The sequence below is a fragment of the Mustela lutreola genome, chromosome 18 (genome assembly GCF_030435805.1).
Source record: "Mustela lutreola isolate mMusLut2 chromosome 18, mMusLut2.pri, whole genome shotgun sequence".
Lineage (NCBI taxonomy): Eukaryota > Metazoa > Chordata > Mammalia > Carnivora > Mustelidae > Mustela > Mustela lutreola.
The window spans coordinates 13,039,875-13,058,859 of record NC_081307.1 but is presented as its reverse complement, the minus strand read 5'-3'; the positions used below and the strand labels follow the sequence as shown (position 1 = coordinate 13,058,859).

General features: G+C 40.5%; 1 protein-coding gene across 12 annotated transcripts in view; it reads left to right on the top strand.

Annotated features, from left to right (window-relative positions):
- Window positions 1-18,985, top strand: part of NRG1 (neuregulin 1) — a 228,141-nt gene that overhangs the window by 194,883 nt on the left and 14,273 nt on the right. For 4 of the 12 annotated variants that reach the window (XM_059156382.1, XM_059156379.1, XM_059156385.1 and 1 more), the window contains 4 exons: window positions 4,278-4,336; window positions 10,976-10,999; window positions 15,650-15,752; window positions 17,291-17,417. In XM_059156382.1, coding sequence (XP_059012365.1) covers window positions 4,278-4,336; window positions 10,976-10,999; window positions 15,650-15,752; window positions 17,291-17,417 — 313 coding nt within the window. Of the gene's footprint in view, window positions 1-3,614; window positions 3,683-4,277; window positions 4,337-10,975; window positions 11,000-15,649; window positions 15,753-17,290; window positions 17,418-18,985 lie in introns of all 12 variants that reach the window. The other 8 variants (XM_059156384.1, XM_059156381.1, XM_059156389.1 and 5 more) reach the window with 2 other exon arrangements.

Here is an 18,985-nt window from a genome sequence, read left to right as displayed (position 1 = left end):
CAGAATGATTAAGATATGGCCACTGTCCTCACTACAGAGAATCCCAACCCAAACAGGCAAGGACAGCAGAAGAGATTGGGACAGGGTGCAGCACGGAGCACAAGAGGGAATCATCATTCAGGGTGTGGAAGCAGGAGATGGGGAAATGGAGGTCAGGCAGGGTCAGTTGGAAGAGGTGATACTTAAGTTCAGACAAAACTGTGGATTTTCATCTCCTTAAGCTCAAGTGTGGAATAAAAATTGTCATTTTAAGAGCAAATACTAAAACAAAAAAATAAAAATAATATTCATCTTCTACTCTGATCAATGAAACAAATGGTTTCGGGTAGATACATTTATTTGTACATATTTGAGGCTACGATAGAGGCTTGATTATTATTCAGACAGATTCTTCTAAGAAATAAAATTCTTGGAATTTGCCCGGACTCGTGCCAAAGCATATTGTTCACAATCAGATTAAATTTACCATACTCTTATGTCCAAAGAGAGTGATCCGTCAGATGCGTCATGTAGAATGCTAATTTAGAAATATGTCAGAAGCCAGTCTTTCAGAAGGAATTCCGCAGAAGTTAATCAGAGCTTAGAGATCAGACGAGCTTCCATTTCCATCTGCTTTCTCTTACACGTGGCTGCAGACCGCAGGTTGCTTACAAAGAAACTCAGTCTATGCTTCTATCATTTTGATTTGGCAACAACTCCAGATGCCCCCAAGAAGCACTGGGTGTGGTGCATAAACCATGAATTTAGGAACAATGAAAAAAAATTTTTTTTAAAGTTCCATAATGACTGTTGCTGGACATTGGAATTGCTTTAGGAATGGGTATTTGCAATTCATTTTCCCTTCATGAAGGTCTTAAAAATCCATCCTATCAAAATTGTTTTTTAAAAGTCCTGGAGTCCTCTCCCACGCGTAGCACATTCCGAAGAAAGGCCGTCAGCGTGTTAGGATGAGCATTGATTCCTGGAACCTTGGTGGTGAAAGGAGCCTTTGATAAATCAGTTAAGTCCCTTCATCTTATCACTGAGGAACACTGAGGCCTGATGAAGTCAAAGGGATTGCCCGCGACCAAGCAGCAAGATAGTTAACTGTGGTGACAGGATAGAAGGAACCCCGTCTCCATCTTCCAAGGTCAGGGTCCCTGACACCTTGAACTTGAAGGTACATACAGATCTCTTAGGAATCTTATTAAAATGCAGATTCTTATTCAGTAGTTATGAACAGGGGGCCCAAGATTCTGCATTTGTATTAATAAGATGCCAGGAGATGCTGACAATATTGGTCCATGAACCACACTTTGAATAATAATAAGGCTTTACCCTAAAAAAATTTATTGGAGTGAAGGCAAACATTTGCATAAGGATCGTTTCGGTTCAGATACGACTGGGATCAAAAAAGAGCCCAAAAAAGATTGGCAAACCTTCAGCAGGTCTGGTGTAACTATACCAAAGAGTCTATGTCATCTTATGATGGAGATAAACCACCATGCCATAATGCCAGTTTCCTAAGAAACGTCATTTTAGAAGTTCAGACTAATGAGAAAATTGTCTGGGTAAGATTTTTTGATCTGCTTCACCTAGTTGTTCTGTGCCTTCTCACCTCAAAACTGGCATCCAAGATGCATAAATGACAATTTTCTAATAAATGCATTCCTTAAGGGACTTACCATTCTTCAGCTATGTTAATTTCATGATCCTTGAATCAGTGCACTTCTTACCTCACTCAATGGTTCTTCCCCACATCGCCTGCCACACACACAGTGTTCACATGTCTTCTACCATGTTCATTGTATGGAACGAGTGGATTATTGTGTGATCATCATGAGAATTCTAATTTTTATCAAGAATGCAAACAGGTAAGATGAAATGGTCATTACGGAATATATCCTTAATTCTGGATTACCTCCTTACTGTAGGGTATGCCCAGGTGGATTTGTAGCCCTGGTTTAGAAACAAATACACAAACAAAACTCTGTATATTTCAGAAGTCATTATGTGAAATAAGTTCTATGGGAAACAGGTTTCCATGTATTTTTCTCATATATCTGTGAAGAAATTCTTACTGAAGCATGTCTAATGCCATCTGTATAAAAAATGGCCCGGCCTCACAGACTACGATCTTATTTCTGGATTTCTCTAGGTAGATGTTCCTCTATTCACTGCTGCAAACATATTCTAACCAAAAATAACCAGTTTAATAATATAAAAATGTTTTCAAGGGTTGAAAAGAGCTATTTCAATACAAGATGTTTGTCGTTAAGTTTATTGATAATACACTAATAATCATAATGACACTTTATGTTTGCACAAGAACTCATGGGACTAAGACTCAAGAAGTGCTTGTATTTTATCTTATAGGCCATTCTTCTTGAAATAGGGGAAGTTAGATATACCAAATCACTTGGTAATTTTTTTTTGGCATTGAATGTAGTTTTAAGGGGAATGAAAAATATCACCCTTATACTTGTAATAATGAATAGTTTATTCACATTTCTTTGATGCCAAAAAAATAGTGTTTATTCTTATTTACTCTGGAGAAGACAGGGTCATGTGTAAATCACAAGGGGTGTGAGGTCACAGCTACATTTTATTAGGTGCTTTGCATGGTGGTTATGGTATAGCTCAACTATTAATAGTAATCACAGCTACAGGTGTCAGGCATCTATGAGTTCGCTTGCTAGAACCTTTTTGATGGTCCTGTTTACTAGAGCATGTTATTGGGTACAGTGACTCCAGTATGAAATGCTTTAGTTACTGGTATAACAGCAACAAAAAGAACACCTAGAAAGGACTTCCAAAGTTAGGCACATCCCCACATCACCACCTTATAAACGATGTGGGTGAAGGAATGTTGAGTAAAATGAAAATTTTTACACCATGGAAAGACAGTTTCACCTTAGATACAAAGTGACCTCTACAGTACGACTAGAGAAGAGTAACCATCTAAATTTTAAAAATGGATTTGCCCTTGATTTTGGATCCATGGGTGAAGAGAAATGTCTGCTAATCAATTATCTACCTCTTTCTGTTATGGGGTATTAAAAATGAGACCTAATTTGTAGTACCTTTAAGAAAACAGGGAATATAGTTGTTCTTGTCCGTAATCACGAGAGTATGTAAGCGCTTGACTTCTATTGTAGGGGGATGATTGAACGAACATAAAAGTAGGCATGACTGTACAGAACTGAGTGTAAAGAGACAGAAACGCTCAGGATCATTTAAATAATAAAAGATCATGGATGGAACCGTGGAAGTCCTTACCAAAACCAGCGTTTTAACAAGGTGTAGGAGTCCGTGCCCAGTGGCAAATAAGGAAATGCAAAAAAGGAAGGTGACTTAGTGGCCCAGGCCTTGCCAGCCCTGCTCGACTTTTCATCCTCCCTCAAGTTCAATTTCAGTCAGCTGTCCTTAGGAAGACCAAAGCAAACCACAACCAAAATATGTGCCCCAGAGTTGTCATGAAACATGGTTTTTAAAAATGTGTTCTTTTCCTTTCCTTTATGTTGTTCAGTCACCAGGTCACTGTAGGAATCTCCATATTCCCTAGGAGGAAAATTGCCAGTCTGAAAATTCAGTGTCTGTAGCGTTCTGTTGCTTATCACATTTTTGCCCTCTAGGTGCCAACCTGGATTCACTGGAGCAAGATGTACTGAGAATGTGCCCATGAAAGTCCAAAACCAAGAAAGTATGTTAAAATAATCTGAAATTTGCTCTCTCCCCCAAACTACAGCAACAATTACTACCACTTGGTGGTTTTACAGTTCAGTGGTATCTGATTCCTTTTGTCCTAACAATGGTTTAAGCACTCGGGGCGTAAACTCCTTCAGCACGAGCTCGTTTCACTCTCTCCCAGCGTGGACTCCAAAGACCATCGAGGTAAATGACAACCAACATGGCCAGCAAGGCTGGCAACCATGACAGGCAGGCAAAAAAAAAAAAAGTTTCCTTCCAACACCTTTGACCAAAGCCCTCAGATGGAAAACGGACTCAAAGAAAACCTCCGAGTTCATAGTAGGTGAGTCCCTTTGAAAGAAAACTGACCCTTAAGATGCCGCCATCTTTTCGCCCTACAGACCCGAGGACCGCAGTTTGTCCCAGTCTTGAGTCCTTTGGAGGAAATGCCAGAGTCTGGAAACCATGGTTAGGACAAAGACTCAGTTCCTGAGGGTGAACTCACCAAGTTCAGTCAAATGACACTGAAGGAGCTTCTTTCTAGCGTGTATTCACCTCTTCTCTTTTTCTCTGTTTTTTCTACCATTGTTTTTTGTTTCTTCTCTCAGGTGCCCAAATGAGTTTACTGGTGATCGCTGCCAAAACTACGTAATGGCCAGCTTCTACAGTACGTCCACTCCCTTTCTGTCTCTGCCTGAGTAGGAGCATGATCAGTCGGTGCCGCTTTCTTGTTGCTGCATCTCCCCTCAGATCTCACCTAGAACTAGATGCGTTTTACCAGGTCTAACCTTGACTTGCCTCTGCCTGTCGCATGAGAACATTAACACAAGCGATTGTATTACTTCCTCTGTTCGTCACTAGTTGGCTCTGAGATACTAATAGGTGTGTGAGGCTCCGGATGCTTCTGAAATTAAAACTGAATAATGTGATCCAAGACGATAGTCATTATCCCACAGTGCAATCACAATAAAGGCATTTAAAAGTCTCACTTTTATTGGTAAAATAAAATCATTCCGCTAAATAGTCCATCTTCTTTATAAAAAACGGCAATGTCCTGAAAAGGATGCTGCTAAGCTGTAATCAGTATGCACTTGAAATGATGGTAAGTTAACTTTGGCTCAGAATGTGTTATTTATATCAAATAAACATACTAAAAAGAGTTCAGATGTTTCTCTTCATTAACAGTTTGCATTTAGGTATTTAAAAAGGCACTGAGTAGGAAAATTACAAACAAACATGGCACAGCAAATGAGATAGCCTGGCTTCTCCTTATGTTGCTTAGGAAACAGGTGATTCAGGACTAGTTTAAACAATCATTTATGTTAGCATTCCTTTATGCTAGTGTCAGTGATAATTTTAGGAACAAACAGGTTTTGTAAAAATATTATTGACTTTGAAATATAGTACTTTACCTCTAGATAGATATTTTTAAATGCAGAACTGGGACATTTTGATGGGTCTCAGTGGCTTCATGAGCTTTTGAACATTCCTAAACGACCCAATTCACATGTATATAATTTGCATGGATAACTAAATTATGTAATTTGTCCTGCTGTTGTGAACTGAGCTATTGCTTTTCTTTCTGGAGCTTTTGGAAGGATTATATTTAAGGTGGAGTCCATGTAGTTATCCTTTGAGATCAGAGATCGACAGTTCTTTTTTCCTGTGAAAGATCAGATAGTGAAGACTTCAGGTTTTGCAGGTGATAACATCACCCGCACAAACCACTAATTCTGCCAGCTCAGCACAAAAGCCCCTGGAGACAGCATGTGAACTGATGAGCATAGCTGTGCACTATTAAAACTTTATTTACACAACTAATGAATCATTGAACATGGCATCAGAAACTAACTATGTACTATACAGTGGCTAAATTGAACTTAATAAAATAAAATAAAACTTCATTTACAAAAGGAGGCAGTGGGCTGGATTTATCAACCCCTGATTTGGATTGTCAGTTGCTGAACCTGAAAAATATTTCACACGGCTTATCGGTATAAAGTCATGTAACACAAGAAACAGTGATATGAGCAAGTCATTGGGGGACCTTAAAAGAATCAGATTTCCCTTTACTTGCATGCATGCAAAGAGTAAGATTCTGCTCCTCCTGTTAACACTCATGGAAGAATAAATTTCATGGAAAAATTAATTTCCTATACGAATGGGGAGATCACATCCATAATATTCAATCATTTATTTAGAGAAGTGGTGCTTTCTGTGTATTTACATAGGCAGCATATCGAAGGCTATGTCCTAGGCACCTTTCTGTTTGGAAAAATTAGTAAATTGGCATTTGCTGAATTTTCAAACACAGTCTTCCCTTTATCCACAAGTCTTTAAATAATACACATTTAGTGGACAGGATTTTTCTCCCCATAGCTATAGATTAATCTTCTTAAAGGTAGGTAAGATGCAAAGTAAAAACTGAAGTAATAGAATTTTACTCATTATAGTAGAGCAATTCCTTTTAGAAATCAGTTTGTATTCAAGTACCACAGATTTAGCAGATTACGTGCCTGTGTAAGTAACAACAGCATCATATTTTAGAATTTTGTGAAAATTCCGAACATTTGTATTACACTTAAATTTTTGGTGTTATGTAGAGTTCTATTGTGCCCTGGAGCCTGTGTTAGGCCCCTATCTAGAGAAAAGCATTTTTTAAAAAATGAAGCTATTTCCCCCCAAATAATGATGCAGTTTAGGTCTGACAGTAGTAACCAGAGAAAATGTTTTCAACTTCTATTTTAGATCATTTTTCCTAAGATATTTCCAAATAGCCACTATCCAATCAGAGTGTGATTCCTTAAATAAATTCTTCAGTAAGCTTTCGATCGCACTGCTGGAAGATATCCAGGAAGGCAGCGTTCCTATTTACTCAGAGGTAACAAAGATTGATAGGAAGCACATTTCTGAACAGAAGCTGTAAATGGCCAGGCATCGATGCCAACTCAGAGCTAGAAATTCAAGAAACACCTTTCAGAAATTGCTTTCCAAAATTGTCTTGCCCAAAGTTAATTTCCTAACCCCAATGCCTTAAGTTCTCAACGCAATGCAATGCAAATCCCTATAGAGAAGGCAGGAAAATAAATTGTGCTGCTTTAAGAACTCTGTTCAAGTAGCAATGTCATGTGCATGATGAATAAAAAATGTCACCACAGTGGTAACGATTAAAAACTTAATTGTGTTCAGAATGTCTGAAACACATATATAAATTTTAAAAGAAAAGCTGCGGAGAGAAACATTTTTTTCAACTTTACCAAACTACATTTTCCAATCGAAGTATGGCATTCTAAAAAAGGTACACTTTTTAAAATGCTTATTAATGCATAACTTACATTATTAGGATTTGATGCAGTTTTTCTGGCCAGAGTATCCTGTGGGCATTTATCGATTTGTAAAAACAAGTTTAAAGTACGAAAGGAAAGAACAAATATATATTTTATAGGGCTTTCTTGAAGGCAGCCATTTGCCTCAAAATAAAACATATTTGGAATACTTTCTAAGAAAATGTTGTCAAGGTTAGTCAGCTTCAAATTTGACCTATCTTGACACAGAATTCCTTCTTTAAAGGACTGTGTTCATCACTGTGGGGTATGTTGGGGGGGGGGGAGTACCGACAGTTCATAACAGATTTATAGACTTATTGGACAGAATAAAAAAGCATTCACAGCTTTAGTAGAGGTAGTATGGGGCAAGTATGCATAACTAAAATATAATAGGAAGTAGTTATCAAATAGCCCAAATTACAGAATATTCTTAAAGACTACAATTTTAGAACTTTCAAGCGTATTGTTGGAATGAGTAAACCAAACAGATATCCTTGAACATAATTTTGAATCAGAGGTTCCTAGTGCATAAATGACTTGTGTTGATTTCTAGATGCTCTGAAGCTATTCATTTACTTATCCAACATGTGTATCTTGCTGACAGTAGAATAAAGAAAGGCACAATCCATGACAAACTGTCACAAAGCCCAGCTGAGTGTTAGTGAGACTTTATTGCGTTTGTGTCGGAGAGTGTGCTCATGTGCACGGGGAAACTTGGGAGCGAAGAGAGTCTCCTATTACATTTCAAAAGGTTCAGTGGCAATACGGATTTGTATATGTGGGGGAAAATGTACCTACATTTGTAAAGGTAAGTCAAAAACTCAAAGTCAGATAGTAAATTGGTCCCATTTAGCACTGGCCTTGACAGCCCTCCTTAAGAAGTCTCAGGGCTGAAGCGAGTCAGGACTCTACCTATGTCTTTGATATTATTTGTATAAGGAGGCCCAAGATATTAAAGAGTACAATCCCGAATGTCATCATATTTTAACAGAAACCACAAAATGCACACACAGATAAATTTTGGTTTAGAAAAAGGTGTCTTACTGTTCTTTTCTCTGATGCAATTGAGAATTTAAATTAGCCTACGGGTTAATCAGTTCTCTTCAAACAATTATAAATTCCTAAAGCAAAGGATTAGTGAGTCCATATTTCTTAGTTTCTGCAGACTCTTAGATTTAAATTAATTTTTTAGATTGCTTACTGCACAGCAGGAAATCACATGTAGAAAAGGAAACAATTGTTTACAGTAACCTTTGTGGTTTTGAATTATTAATTTAATTTGAAAAATGTAGTGGCTAGACAGAAGTGCAATAGGAAGCGTATGATACATAACGAGCCTAAGACAACATTAGATTAAATAGAACAGATAGAAAGTAATAACCTTTTCAAAAAGTAAAATTAAAATTATTTGTGTATCCCGCTTTTCTTGACTCACCATGAAAGGAATGTAGCCACCAATAGCAAGAATAAATTAGAGCAGTATCTGCTCCACATTGAGAATGACTGATGCATGTTTCCTCTGCTTGTTTCCTTGTTAGGGCTTGTGGCCAGAAGAGATTCCAATTTTAAGTACCAATTTCCCTTTGAATTATTTGAAATTGGAGCTGCCTGATACGAATGACTTCCCATGAAATGAAATTATAGTTAGGCTCACAGACTTACCTATAAAACTGTAAATGCAGTAATATGTATGCATGGGCATGCTACTAATTTTATTGAAGACTTAACCAAGCTTTCTACGCAACTAATATAGATCATTAGCAGTGTTCATGTAGGCATGGAATAATGATTCTCTGGAAAAAGTTTCTGTCGATCTCTCTTGATTTTAACCCTTAAATTATTACTGACCGGTAGGAGGAAAAGGCATAAGATGGAAGGGATTCTAGGGAGAAAAACTGAGTCACATCTTCAAGGAAATGTGTAAGAAAATTTATTATCACTTCCTTGGAAAATGAATTCTTGTACTTGATGTCCCCAAAGTTTATATAAAGGGAGCAGAGGGTCGGGGAGGCCGCCACTTTGTCAAAATGAGTGTCACACAGAAACAAGTGAAGCTTATTTGGATTGGAATAAATTGTGATTTTACTGTGAACCTTGTGCAACCGATTTAATCCTAAATCCTCTGGCTTTTAATTTATGAAAAGTTTAGGTTATTTGCCTGAATACCCTTGACCCAGGGCAGACTGAACTATTCTGCATTATTGTTACTTGATGTACTTTTTGATTTCTTTTTTAATCTGGAAGCTTCATTTCCTTAAGAGGTGGAAAGTTTTCAAAGTCTAAATTCTTGGGTATACCCCAGAAGCTTTCAGAGTTTTCCTGGCCATTAATTAGTTAAAAATAAACTTCCATGCAATTAAGTGGCCCAAGGTAGTTCTCCAGATAGGTCGGTTTTCTGAGCTCTTAACCCTTTCGCTGTTGGCCGCCATATTTCATGGCTCCTTTATTCCACCGTGTCTCCCTGTGACACGTGTGAGGATCCTAAGATTTTGTCAGTGAGAAGTTAATTGGTCCAAAGTCACTGCACAGATCAATGGCAGAGGCAGGATCTAGAACCGGGACAAGCCAGCACCCTTGGATTTTCTGCTCTGTACTTGAAGTGATTTGTCCATGCCCAAACTGATGTTTCTGTACAAGAACTACCCCCTCAACTGCATGTTTTCCAACTCAAGAGGTGCCGTGTCCTATTTTTTGGACCACCGTGGTATCTCTGCAGTCAGGGATTGAGACCCTGAATCTCCATTTTCATTCCGCCCTTCCTTTCCACATGCCTCTCCACCACATGCGGGCAAGCCAGGAATCCTAACGGGTTCCACCTGATGAAACTCATTCACAATTTTTTCCTTCAAGAATGGAAATTATCATTTCTGGAGGTTTTAGGGGTTTATTTTTAATTGTCTCATGTTCCCCATTTCTTCACTGGAGGCTGTAGGTTCTGCTAGTCCTGACATCCGAGAGCCTCCAGGGACACATCTGCCAGGACTGTGGGCTGTGAGCTTGCGCCTTTGAGCCCCCTCCGAGGCAGCCCTGCAACACCTCTGAGCCATGTGCCCTCATCAGGGCGGCGGAGCTCGGCACTGTGGAGTGCCCACCGAATTGGTTGTTATTTGAGGGAGTCCTACATTGACATTAACTAAGGACCTCAAGAATTGGATCCTTCCTGCAGACTCCTCTTTTTTTTTTTAACTCTTTGGGAAAATGAGGCATTGAGGGTTGTTCAATGCCACAGAGGAGTTACTGGGAAAATCTGGAAGCCAGATCTGTGCCCCAATCCCAATTCCCTCTCTGGCTTTTTGGGCAGAAGCGTTTGTTGCTTTCTGTAAATGAAACATTATGTAAGTGGTGGAGAAAGTGAAAGGTTAGGAGCAGAAAAGGAGATGGGGTTTTTTTGTTTGTTTGTTTTTTTGCTTTTGTTTTTTATAACCAAACAACAAGAAATGTGTAGAGCGTGACTGTCCAAACTTGGAAAACTGTGAATCCAACACAATAAAAATTTCAGACCAAATTCCAATACTCTTGGCTTCTACTCCTGGCTCTGCCACCGTGTGCCTTTGGATTAAAAAACAAAATCACCTCCCTGGCACTTTGCTTCTGCCTTTTCAAGAGAGGAATGAAATAATACCGAATGCCTTTTTAAATTTTTCATTAGAAATACTGTATTTCTGTTCCCAGAGGATTAAGTACCATAGAGGATAGTTCAGCTGTACAACTTCTCCCTCAGTAAGGTCTTTTAAGGGTTAATAAAGACAGGGTGTGCTGGTATTTGCACACCTCTTTAAAAAGAGAAGTTCCCTATGTGGACTCACGGAGGCGTACCTGAGCACTGCTTCCTTAACCACCCACCATTTGTCCTGTTCAATGTGCACGCCCAGAGAGCCGTTAATAGTCATGTGTAATGTGTTTTGGAGTGCAGTGTATTGCTCTTTTCTGAAACTTTTTTCCCTTTCTTTCTTTTTTTTGTCAACTTTCTGCATTGGCAGAGCATCTTGGGATTGAATTTATGGGTATGAACCAATCATCATTCCTTTTAGCCTGCAGAATTTAGAACCTATGAGCTGAAATCTTTTCCCCTCCTATTCTTACCTTCCAGTTCCTAACTAATTTCCTTTTCCTTCAGAAGGGATCATACAGCTATAACAATGATTTCTCTGCTTCCAATCTATGATTAGTTTACCGAAATGTCACTGAGTGCAGCAGTTTCTAGATTCCCACACTTCACTTAGAGTTTAAAAATCACATCACCTGCTGCAAAGTCACATATAGCCACGTTCCTTGACCCTCTGATTGGATCTGACCAGGCTGTTATTTCAGAGCGGGCGGGTGGGTTGGGGGGGCAGGGGATGGGGGGGTAAGTCGGAGAGGTACGTAAGGCTATGGGAGGAACCAAACCAGGCCTGAGAGAACAAAAGAAGCTCTAAATGCATCAGCTTACAAACACACCACATCTTAGGCAGATGAGAACATGACATACACTGTAAAAAATCACCCACTTGATACAGTAACATAGAAAGCCCTTATACTGCAACATGATATTGTATCCACAGATTCTGATTTTCTGGGGAGATCCAGGCCCTCCTCTAGTCAACTTCATTATCTTAGGAGCAAGGAAATAGAAAACAGAAAAAAAAAAAAATACACCCAGTGCTATTTTAGGTGGAAATTCTAGTGCTAATGGAATTAACCTTGAGTCGCTTAGATTATCTAGACCAGTAATCAAAGAGAAATGTTCACACTGTAAACATTAAATAGTATCTCTTAGGAGCCTATGAATCTGGGGCATAGTCCCTTTGAAGGCCTTTGTCCTAAATAATTGGGAGACAGGGCCAGTCTTGGGAGTAGAGGGAAGCCATTCTGTCATCCCAGAGGCTCCCTGACCACCTCCTGCAGTGCTGGAATGTCAACAAAGCGATGTTCTGATTAGCAGCTGGTGTCATGACGTCATGCAATGAGGGTGCCCTGCAGCATAGCTGCTACTCTCTTTGGATGAGAGCATCACAGTCCATACCTAATCTACGTTCCATAATTTCTGTAAAATAAGGCTGTTGTAAGTTCTTTCTGTGACAGGGATAGAAACTCAACCAATTGCCCATCCCCTCCCAAAAAAACTTTGAAGAGAAACAATTCATTTGTTGAGAAAGCCCCCGCTTACATGTGAGTGATCCTTTGCACATCGGAGAACATCTCGCAAGAGTGAGAAGCACGAGAGTTCCCACCAACGCCACTCAGGTGGCAGGTTATCTACTTGACGAGAGGGATCTGCTAAGATCACCTCCCTCAGGATAAAAATTGTCCCACTACTAAAAAGGCTTACCTGCCTTTCCTGCAGGGAGGAATAAAATCTACCATCACCTCCTTCTTTTCCTTAATAGCATCTCTCCCATTTTAATCACTTTAGGGTCTAACTAGAATTTAATATTTCTATTCCCAGACAATGAGGTAGGGCAATGGGTAGTTCAGATATAGGACTTCTTCCTCAGCGTGATCTGAAGGGTTAGGAAAGATACATGGTGCTGGCACCGGCGTACCTCTTAAAGGCGCACAGTCCAGAGACTTCATAGTCCCACGACAGCCAGTGTACTAAGCCAGAACGTTCCCCTTAAGGAAAATCAGACCTTAAAGGTCAATTAACACTGAGAAAGACAAGGCTTCTGTCTCTTAGCCTGGCTAGATCAGACTGGAAAACATATTTGATCTGATTGACTTCAATGCGTCCAGCCAAACCATAGAGTAAAGACTCAGAAGCATTTCCATTCATTACGGCAGATCTGCCAACTGGACTGACAGATTCTTTTTTTCAGCACTGCCTCTAATTTGCTCTTGCCCTACTGACCCTGTCACACTAGGGAAAAAAAAAAATAAGGGGAATGGGGGTGAAAAGAACCCATTGTTTATATGATTGTTCATCAAGTAGTTTTAACACATTCGTGATGTGGTGGGGGGATCCCCTGATCTAGTACATCACTGGAAAGTGAAATATAAACGAAGATGAGAAACATAGAATGTATTCAGTAAATGCTGTTGTGAATACAGAATCTTAATCCTACATCTGTATTCTAAGGGCCTTGTCTTTCATTGGTTCATTTTAGCACTTCGGCTTTATACCCTTTGGCCTTCACTGAGCTTGCCTTTTTATTTCCGTGACCAATTTCACTGGAAAAACGTGTGTCTTCCCACATAACCTGGGCAGAGCAGTGAGTCAGCATGCCACATTTGCTGACAACCTGAGGTCCATCTATTCTTTTATGACTAGCAACCACCAACAATCTTGTGAACGGAATCCCCAGGGAGTACCTAGGAAGCCCTTTCCCCCTTCAGTCCTTAGATACATCCCATTTTTGTAGTTGTCCGAAGTAACTTCCCGGATTTTTCTAAAGATGGGGTGTTAAGATGCCAGAGCTACCAAGCCCTCACCCTTTCAAAAGAAGCCAAGAGAGTGAGTGAAAGAGGGCACGGTAAAGCAGGGGTTTCATTTTCGTGGCAATGATACTTGAACGTGGCTGTTTCCGAACCAACCGGTCACACCCAGAGGAGCCCTGCAACCCCCGGACCCCTCAAGAAGGGACTGGGGGTGGTGGGGGCTGGGCGGGGGCACCGTCTCTCCTTCTTAGATTATCGCTAAAAACCGATCCACAGGCCAGGTCTCCGAGGAGACTCCTGGGGCACCCGCTCACAGATTACCACCTTGTCAAATGTGATTCCCTGTCCTGGGGCTCTGGGGGAGGGGAGGCGGCAGACACAGCAATTAACACAGAAGCATTCACATTCCACATCCTCAGCTGACTTTCTCAGCACAAAAATATGTGACCCCACTCTATGTCTCCTGGGTCATTGTCTCACTGCAATGCACCAGCTGCTTTGCTTCCTAATTGTGGCTTCCACGTGACGGCCAGCCTAGGGTAGGCGTTATGCTGTATGGGGTCACCCTTCCGACTTCGCACCCACCCTCTCTTCCCACCCAGCATTTCCTCCCTCTGCTTTTCTTTTGTTTGTTTATTTTTCCTCCCTTAGTATCGGGCATGCTGTGCCAGGGACTTCAGACGGCTCCTTCACTTTGAATCTTGTTTTCCCTCCCACCTGCCTTCCTCCCTCTCTCCGTCATTCTGTCAGTCTGTCTGTCCTCTGGGTTTGTTTTTTTCCCCCTCCCACTTCCCACCCTTTTAGTTTGTTTTTGTATAATTTCTGCAGCATTCTAGTCTTTTACCCACTGACTTCTATTCTCCTTCTCCTGTTAATAATCAGTGCTATATTAATTTGATTTGACAATGTTCCTGACCTGTTAACTGGAATTTGATTACCATGGGCTTGGCTTGTAGGAAATGTTTTGTTTAATGATAAGGTCTACTGTATCACAGAAATTAAAATGCACTTTTTCATTTCAAGAAAACTTCCTGCGACTCGCCCTCTTTCAGTAAAGAAAATTGAAAATGTTCCCTAAGGCCCCATGTTGATGTCCAGATAAGAGACCTCAATTTGTATAATACCCCCCAGGTTTTGACCAGCTTATTAATCAATTTGCAAGTTCAGCTTACAATGTTTGTGACGTACCAGTCTGAGTTCTCTTTGTCAGTGAACTTGTGAATGTCCTCCAATAAATGTAATTAGACTGGTTGGAGGCTCAGTTCCTAAGAGATCAGGTTCGCCATTAAATCTGCCAATCTCGAGAAGATCCTGACCTACCAAAGTATAATCAAGGGATCCCTCCCCAAAACGGATTTGCAAATAGAAAGACTTCCATGAATAAAAGACCGGTTGCATTTAAGAACCCAAAGTTCTAAGCATCACCTCGTGTGACCTCCTTGAGCTGACATGCCAAGCCCTCACTATAGGGCTGTACAATCTAATCCAAGTCACATAGCCCGTGTGCTAGTGGTTTCTTTATACACATCAATTAGGTTTCTAAGTACAGTCGGTGAATTGATAATAATTGTCCTTCAAAGGACAAATCTCCATCTTGGCCCTGGACTATCCTACCCACCATATTGGATTTTCTCTGATACAGTGCCCTGCTCTCCCCACCGTGGCGCTTATAACATGTTCACATGTTACCTTTAAATCGTAGGGATCCCGCCTCGGTATTGTTGCTAACTACAAGTCAAGCTCATGTTTGCAAATGTTTTTGACTTTATTTCTTAAGTTAGAAATGGCTCCTTGTAAAGACCACCGGAATATAAACTGGCTGGGAAATCAAAAGGGATTTGGGAGGGGGGAACAGGGGAGAGTCGAGGGTGAGGACTGCCCCCGTGGTTCCAATCCCAGCTCCTTTTATTGGCTTTGATTCCTGTTGCCTTTGCAAGAGTTTTGTTTTTTTTTAATTAAAAACTACAGTTTTAACTAAATAATTATTTTCTAATTAATGTTTATGATTTGCCAGTTTAATGCATATATATATATATATATATATTTGTAGCTTTTAAGTAAAGTAATTTAATAGTGTAATTTTTTATTGCAAATGGCCCCAGCTGCCTTAGCTGTTTAAGCTCAGAGTATAACGCAGAGTATGCTGTACCTTAAGTATGTCTGCAAAAGTGATGAATTGTCACATATTTACTTTCTTATGAACATGGACAGTGCCATGCCGCATGCCAACTATTCAGTTGTTAAGTCCTGGCGAGTGTAAGGGGGCTTTGGTGACGTCTGCTCTCATCCCTTTCCAGAAGCGGAGGAACTCTACCAGAAGAGAGTGCTGACCATCACCGGCATCTGCATCGCCCTGCTTGTGGTCGGCATCATGTGTGTGGTGGCCTACTGCAAAACCAAGTAAACCTTCCTCCTCCGTGCCTCTCTCTCCTTAGCACAGAGAAGACGGCTTAGCCAGCCCAGGGCTCTGCAGAGAGCATTTGCAATAGCCTAGTCTTGAAAAGCAGGAGTGGGGAGGCAGGGGGGCATTTCTCCTCATTTTTTCCTCTAAGTAAGCTCTTTTGAGGACTTTTTCTGTAACTAGAAAGCTTTGCCTGTTTCTGTGAAAGGGTTCAGAAGACCCGTGGTCATTGGCTATGACCTGTGACCGGGGAAAGTGTTGGAGGGATGGGCTTGTGGGGCAGGTATCTGTGGACAAGGTGGGCCCACCACATCCCGAGAGGACAATGGTAGGCACCCAAGGTGTGCCTGTCATGTCACCGCTGAAATCGTGTCCCACTCTGCACTCAGACTTAGGAGCTAAAGGAAACACTTGGCAATGGTGGCAGTGAAGGTTTTTAAAACATTACTGCGATGATTTGCCTGTTCCCTCTAATGAGCTTACCAGTTCAAATGCTCTCAAAGTGCGGGATGTACAAAAGGAATCTCATGGGAGGAGAATCAAGCAAATCTTGGTTTGAAAGAAAAGAAAACATTAAAGCAGATTTGTGTTCAGTGTGTCTGGTCCCTTAAGCTAGGTCCATAACACAAACATAATACAAACACAATTACCGTGTGACCCAAATTCCCTTCACTTTTCTCTCTTACATAGAACTTCTGCTTCAAATAGGAAATAATGTTAACAGTTTTGTTTCATTTTGTTGCCTCATCACATAAACTCTGACCAGTCGTGGAGGCGGATATTATCATGATCTGAATGTTGCTTGAGGAACAAAGACAATATGTTTTTAGACCCTAAAATTAAGGGGACGGATGGCATTTTCTTAATACCCCTGATTTCATGGGTTGCCAGGATTACATAAGCGATAGAGATAAGCCTTCCTGGAATCTACCTTCTGAGTCTTATTAGATTCAATCTCAGTATTTGAATATCCATTACCTAGTTTTACCAAAAAAAGTGATACTAGGGTAAGATCATGTTATAACTGTGCTAAATCTACGGGCAAATTATGTACCTAGCTGCTCTCATGTACAATGCCATTCATGCACACCCACCGTAGAAGGTACAGATTCAAAATTAACCTCATCTCCTTAAGAGACACACAGACAAAATTATGAACGAAATCAGCCTTATCAATCGCAGGGCAAAAATTGGTACCTAAGACAAATGGCCATCTGTAAGACTCGGACAAAGATGGATTGATCGCGAAAGTTGGCGTTTAAGCCAAATGTCAACTTGATTTATCTTGTCTTCTTTTTTTTTCCCCCTATCTCTCAGCAGTCCAGTTAGATTTCTGTAAGAATCCCCACCCCAGCTCCTTAAACGTATTCACTAAGACTGTATGACTCCATCTCTGTCCATAGGCAGATTCCAAGACGGAGTGGCATATCCTCCTTCAATCTCCTACCTGGCTTCTGTGTTGGTAGAATCAAGAATGGACTGTACCAAGAAATGTAAATGATAGAAAAAAAATAAATCTTCCCTTTTTCATATCCAGGAAACAACGGAAAAAGCTACATGACCGTCTTCGGCAGAGTCTGCGGTCTGAACGCAACAACATGGTGAACATAGCAAACGGGCCTCACCACCCCAACCCGCCCCCTGAGAACGTCCAGCTGGTGAATGTATGTTGAGTCTGGCCAGTGGAAAAGCTCAGCATCTCTCCTCCGTTCAGGCACCTTGACGTTTATTTTCTAAAGCTCTTAGGCTCTTAGCTACTGTCATTAATCACCATGGCTTCCAGGAATCCAGGGTTTCACCAGGACAAAATAATGGGAACATTTTTTAAAGTGGATTTGGTTACTGTAAGACCAGCACATTTCCTCTCATAAAGTGTTCATTAAGGGGTTGGAATAATAATAATACAGGGAGGGCCTAACTGGAAGAAAGAGAAGAAAAACACATAGAAAAATAATGAAATTAATGATCCAAGAACCAGAAGGAATTTTTTTTTTTCATGATTTGAAAATGAAGGCTCCTCCAGGATCTGACAACCAAGTACTGATAACCGAGCTCAGGGCTTCAGAGTGACTTTTATTAGAGGCATCTCCCAGGACCTGATGATTTACTGATTCTGATTTACAAAGGAAGCAGTTAGGGCATGCAAGGGCCAAGTGACTTATCGAACTCCCTTCTCAGTAGCAAAAGTGGGAGAACATAATGCTTTCTTGTTCCCTGACTCTTTCTACCTGAAGTCAAACTCTCCAGATTAAATGTATCTTTAATGACTCAAATATTCTGTTTAAAATTTACCAAGCACTTGGCTTTTAAATATAACTAGGTCATAGACTATGACATTCTGGAGAGTCTTTGGATGTGATCTTTCAAACCTCCCCTTTTTACAGATGAGGGCCGGAGCTGGACTCAGCTTCCCTGGCTTTTAAAGTTATCATTCTTCCTATTCCACTGTAATTTTTCCTGCTCTCTGCATTTCCCCAAGGTGTTTGGCTTTTTATAGGCAAAGCTTGAAGGTTACATTGCATTACTTTTTTTTGTATCCTATAAAATATATATATATTTGTGGAGCAAATGTATCTTAGACCCAAGTTCAGAGTTGCTGGTTAGTCAGCTGGCAGCCAGCCTTGTAGCAAGGACCTTCCAGAGAGGAATAACATGCTGATACATTAGTTCCTTGGGCTGCTTCCCTCCCCTTACCAGTGTTCATTAGAATGTTCTGCACAGTTGATAAATGCATTCAGTCCATGCAGACACACCTACAATCTGTCACTATGTCTGTTATAATATATAGGAAGCAGAATGGCTGTTCGCATTCCAATTATCTCGCAGGCTGTGTTACTTTGGGCTTTATTTAATCTGTCTAAACCCCATTTCTTCATTAGGACAGCAGGCCTAAAAAATAACACCTACTCCAAAAAGTCCTATGAGCATTGAACAAGGCAATCCATATAAAACACTTAGCCCAGTGACATGCAGTGTGTGGTCGATAATTGTTAAGTATTATTTTCATTAGACTCACCAAGCTTCCATTGTCTTTCAAGGACCAACAGGGAGACAGTCCACAGTCTAGAAAGAGCTCATGAATCATGACCTCCCCAACTTTTCCTTAAAGCAAGTGAACCGCACGTCCCAGAAAGAGCTACATGGGCTAGCCTTTCCACTAAGAGAACCAACAAGAGTTTGAAGCATAATTCAAGTTCTATATTTTTGGGGTTTCCATAAATACATCAGGTTC